We start from the raw sequence: 5,567 nt of genomic DNA, 5'->3' as shown, positions 1-5,567 counted from the left end.
TTTAATATTTTATTTCATAAGCCATTATTGAACTTGAATGAGGGACTAAGTTCGCTCATGCATGTCTGATATTTCCTGAGTTTTCTTTAAAAACAGTTTTTTTTACCCAAGGGGCCGGGGGAAAAAATGTGACAACTTGTAACAGATTTATAGACAAATGCCACCATTGTACAGAAGGCCATGGCTGACTTGAGGGAAAGAGGCTTTTTTTTGTACAGACCGTTTTATGGTACAGCCCAGACCATATACACGCTGTCTATGCAGTGGTCGTAGGGATGATTCTTTATTTTGAAAGATTTAGACAGGAAGTCTTCAGTTCCATCATATAACAACGGTCTGTGGCTTTCTTTCGGTATTACCGACCACTAGTAACTGTTACTTTTAATATTAATGCGTCACGATCCATGGGGGGTAAGAATAAACAGCGAACTAAAGGAAATGTTCGGGTAAGTATGCCTGCCAATGTTTGTAAGTTAAGGTAGCTAATGTTACTGTGTTAAAGTAACGTTAAGATTGCTAGCAACAAACACGAGCACAAGCTAATGTAGCTCAACTTCACGTTAACAGTTAGCTAGCTAACGTTAGTTAAGGCTACGTGTGGCTGTGGTGTCACAAGTTTTTCATAACCTAACGTTTCTACCTTTTAAGAGACGTTTTTATTTGTATAACCACACGTTTCTTTTTCGATTCTAGCCGTCCAGTAGCGGCCGAGCTGCTGAAGTACTGACCCGGGAGGGTGGTATCATCCCGGGGTTTGTGGGCTTTGACACAACGGTCACTTCGGAGCTGAGTTATGTACCTGCAGTCCACGGCGCGGAGGAGATAGACAACCTGGTAGATGCTGACTTCCGTCTGGTGCTCAGGAAACTCTCGAAGAGGGATGCTGTTACCAGACTAAAAGTGAGTTTAAACTTAAATATACTTTATGGTCTTCTATGTGGAGTCAACCACATTTAACACCACGTAGCTTAAATATGTTTAAACATATGCTACAAGCTACCATTGAAAATAAAGTGTACATGAAAAGCAATCTTTTTCTGGATATGTTGAAGTCACCCCAGGCTGTTTTTTGAGTGTGTCTTGAAGATATGTACTCTTCTCAGGCTGTTCAAGACTTTGGGTTCATGTGTCAGGAACGGGATTCTGAAGAGGTTAAAGGAGTCCTGCCATACTGGCCAAGAATTTACTGCAAGATATCCATGGTGAGATGGTCATTCACCACACATTCATGAATTGCCTTTTTGTATCAATGTCACAATGCATCCTAAACATATAAATAAACACTCCAATTACCATCATACATTTTGATCACTCCATCCATATGGTCCCATCCTGCCTTGCAAATAAAGAAAGGTATTTCATTTCAAATAATGGTAAATATCTCTGAACAACAGGTTGCCTGGAAACCTTGCTAACATTAAGGATGACATTTCAATGGGATTTTAATTTGTGCAAGTGTTTGAGGTGTGTCTACATTAGGATAATTTCGTCCTCATTATGTCTATCAGGACCATGATCGCCGGATCAGAGAGGCCACCCAGCAGGCCCTTGAGCAGCTGGTGCTGAAAGTACGTCGCAGCTTGGCCCCCTTTCTGAAGAGCTTGATGGGCCACTGGATTCTTTCCCAGTGTGACACTTACACACCTGCAGCCTCTGCTGCGTGCCAGGCCTTCCAGGCTGCTTTCTCACCCACCAAACAGCCTGAGGCGCTCAGCTTCTGCAAGGATGAGATCCTTAACGTGAGTAGAAGTGGTGGCTTTTTGCGGACAAGGGGGTTTGTAATCTAAATAACTAAATTTAACGTTTTCATATATTGCAGGTACTTCAAGATATTTTGTTAAAAGAAACAGCAGACACACTGAGCGATCCACAGTAAGTTTAGCTTATTATAGTCTCTGTGTCCATTCCTCTCACCGTGTAGGCACTACAATAGTACAGTTTGGCATAGTCTTTGCTGATGCTTTGGTTTCCCCTGTTCTCTAGAAGTGTAACAGAGGACGAGAGAGAAGGCAAATATGTACGCATGCTGACCAGTTCTCTGTTGGGGGTAAAGAGACTGCTCTCCCTGCTTGTCCAGCGTGACAGGACGGCCATGGAGGAAAGACTAGCACATCTTCTTAACTCTGGGAAATTCTGGAAGTACAGCAAACACAAGACACCACAGGTACTGGCATTAAATAGAACTCCTAAACTAGTTCACCTGGTATATGCATAATGTAGTTTCATTCAACTAAAATAAGGTCTCTTCCACATTCAGTAAAGGTTGATTTTTGCAAAGAATGTAAGGGATAATATGTGATACCCCAATATATATGCATATGGCATAACCCCACTACAAAGAAGCCACCAGGTTCCATATTATTCTAAATGCCTTGAGTGACTTTTTGAATATCCAATTTATCTTTGGTTTCATGGAATTTATCTTAGGTGCTCTTGTTACCAATGCTACATTTATATGTAAAGGCAGCATGTTAAAGTGCCCATATAATGAAAGAATCCCTTTTCGGGGGATTTGGGGTGTTATTTTCTGTCTCTGGTGCTTCCACACACATACAAACTTGGAAAAAAAACTTTCCATGCTGTTTTGAGTGAGATACACGTTTCTGAATATCCTAGTATGTGTATGTGCATGTACAACTCACAACAAAGATAGTATAGAAGTGAGACGTCTCACTCTGTAGCTAAAACAGAAACCCAAATACACAGGGTGACGAGGATCTGTAGCAATGTGCAGTACAATTTTTAAAATATGGTGTTTTTGAAAATGAAACCATGTAAACCTATACAACTTCAAAATACAATAATGAACCTGAAAATGAGCATAATATGGGTGCTTTAAGGAGAAAATGTCCTGCTAGTTTGCATACACAGATTATATAAAAATGTTTTATCCTACAAAGTTAACTAATTCTTTGTAGTTTATATTTTGTTAACCATAACATAACTGTGTGAGAAGTTAAATCATGTTGCTGCCAAATGCCACCTAATATACAGGTAAAAGCCAGTAAATTAGAACATTTTGAAAAACTTGATTTATTACAGTAATTGCATTCAAAAGGTGTAACTTGTACATTATATTTATTCATTGCACACAGACGATGCATTCAAATGTTATTCATTTTAATTGTGATTTGAAGTGGCACAAATGAAAATCCCAAATTCGTGTGTCCAAAATTAGAATATTACTTAAGGCTAATACAAAAAAGGGAGTTTTTAGAAATGTTGGCCAACTGAAAAGTATGAAAATGAAAAATATGAGCATGTACAATACTCAATAACTTGGTTGGAGCTCCTTTGCCTCAATTACTGCATTAATGCGGGTGGCATGGAGGAGTCGATGAGTTTTGGCACTGCTCAGGTGTTATGAGAGCCCAGGTTGCTCTGATAGTGGCCTTCAACTCTTCTGCGTTTTTGGGTCTGGCATTCTGCATCTTCCTTTTCACAATACCCCACATATTTTTAGGGGTAAGGTCAGGGGAGTTGGCTGGCCAATTTAGAACAGAAATACCATGGTCCTTAAACCCGGCACGGGTAGATTTTGCGCTGTGTGCAGGCGCCAAGTCCTGTTGGAACCTGAAATCTCCATCTCCATAGAGCAGGTCAGCAGCACGGAAGCATGAAGTGCTCTAAAACTTGCTGGTAGACGGTGCGTTGACCCTGGATCTCAGGAAACAGAGTGGACCGACACCAGCAGATGACATGGCACCCCAAACCACACTGATGGTGGAAACTACAGACTTCAGGCAACGTGGATCCTGTCCTCTCCTGTCTTCTCCAGACTCTGGGACCTCGATTTCCAAAGGAAATGCAAAATTTGCTTTCGTCAGAAAACATGACTTTGGACCACTCAGCAGCAGTCCAGCTTTTTTTCCTTAGCCCAGGTGAGACGCTTTTCGCGCTGTTTCTTGGTCAACAGTGGCTTGACACGAGGTAGCGGCAGTTGAAACCCATGTCTTTCAAGCGTCTCTTGGTGGTGGATCTTGAAGCACTGACTCCAGCAGCTGTCCACTCCTTGTGAATCTCCCCACATTTTGAAGGGTTTTTTTTCACAATCTTGACTAGGGCGCGGTGATCCCTATCGTTGTACACTTTTTCTGACCACAGTTTTTCCTTCCCTTTGCTCTCTGTTAATGTGTTTGGACACAGAGCTCTGAGAACAGCCAGCCTCTTCAGCAATAACCTTTTGTGTCTTTCCCTCCTTGTGCATGTGTCGATGGTCGCCTTTTGGACAGCGTCAAATCTGAAGTCTTCCCCATGTTGTGTAGGCTTCAGAACTGGACTGAGAGACCATTTAAAGCCCTTTGCAGGTGTTTTGAGTTAATCAGCTGATTAGTTTGTGGCACCCGGTGTCTTCAAAATTTAACCCTTACACAAATATCTAATTTTGTGACCTACGGAATTTTGGATTTTCATTTGTTGCCACTTCAAATCATCAAAATTAAATGAAATAAACATTTGAATGCATCAGTCTGTGTTCATGAATAATATAATGTACAAGTACACCTTTGAATGCAATTACTGAAATAAATCAAGTTTTTCAAAATATTCTAATTTACTGGCTTTTACCTGTATGTGCAAGAATGATTACTACTTTGTTGCTCCACAGGTGAGAGGGGCATTTTTCGAGATGGTGTGTGCTCTGTTTGAGTTCACTCCAGGACTGGTCCAAACTGAAGCAGCACGACTCTCCACCACTGTTCTCCTCAGCATTGACGACACAGATCCTGTAGTGCTGCCTCCTGTGTGGGAGGCTGTTCTTCATGTCGTGTCTACAATACATGTAAGCTTGAGTTTTAAAGGTGACTTCACATGTACTGAAATGCTACTGTCATTAAATTGTCAGGGCTTCTGTAATGTTGTTTACCCTCTATGTTATTACAGTAGACTTGATAGGTAATGCAAGGAGGAGTTGTATTAACCAGTATTACTAGAGTCACAAAGGAGATTTATATTTGAGTGGCATCTAATCTTAGATTTTTCTACTCATATTTCAGGATTGCTGGACACATGTGAATGCCAAGAAGGGCTTCTTACCTAAACTTTGGGTTCTACTTAAAGAGGGTGGCAAAGGCATGGCTAAAGCACTCCATCCAAATCTAATGCCGCTCATCAGCAAACTGCCCCAACAGGTCACTGAGCCAACCTTGGACTTCTACACCACCTTCTTCTCTTCGTTCATACAAGGGTAATTTCTTGTACACTCGGGCTGGGTGATAATTGAATATTGTTAATACTTGTCGAATTTTAAAATTAACCTTATTGTGACAATATGCTCATATTGTGTTGTCATTTTAGAAAATTCCATCTGTCAAATTAATATTTCTATGCAAATTGTAATTATGATCTAAGTAAATTAATAATTAGATTTTCTCTACAACACTTTTGTAGGCTTTTTATATGTTGAGATATAATGATAACAATATACTTGCGCTTCATATAATTTATTAATAGTGCTGTCAGTTAAACGCGTTATCAACAGCGTTAACGCAAACCAATTTTAACGGTGTCAATTTTTTTTAGCGCAAGATTAATGTTCTTTTTGCCCTAGCAAACTTTGTAGTTTTTTT

The 5,567-nt window shown here is 40.3% G+C and overlaps 1 protein-coding gene across 1 annotated transcript in view; it reads left to right on the top strand.

Annotated features, from left to right (window-relative positions):
* Positions 1–141: 141 nt before the first annotated feature.
* ltn1 (listerin E3 ubiquitin protein ligase 1) overlaps positions 142–5,567 on the top strand; it is a 16,120-nt gene continuing 10,694 nt past the window's right edge. The window contains exons 1-8 of the mRNA XM_032532770.1: positions 142–446; positions 694–900; positions 1,104–1,202; positions 1,509–1,739; positions 1,820–1,872; positions 1,984–2,164; positions 4,607–4,780; positions 4,995–5,185. Coding sequence (XP_032388661.1) covers positions 405–446; positions 694–900; positions 1,104–1,202; positions 1,509–1,739; positions 1,820–1,872; positions 1,984–2,164; positions 4,607–4,780; positions 4,995–5,185 — 1,178 coding nt within the window. The 5' untranslated portion in view covers positions 142–404. The remainder of the gene's footprint in view (positions 447–693; positions 901–1,103; positions 1,203–1,508; positions 1,740–1,819; positions 1,873–1,983; positions 2,165–4,606; positions 4,781–4,994; positions 5,186–5,567) is intronic.

The sequence above is a fragment of the Etheostoma spectabile genome, chromosome 13 (genome assembly GCF_008692095.1).
Source record: "Etheostoma spectabile isolate EspeVRDwgs_2016 chromosome 13, UIUC_Espe_1.0, whole genome shotgun sequence".
Lineage (NCBI taxonomy): Eukaryota > Metazoa > Chordata > Actinopteri > Perciformes > Percidae > Etheostoma > Etheostoma spectabile.
Note: the sequence above shows the minus strand (reverse complement) of the source record. Positions and strands in the feature narration are given on the sequence as shown.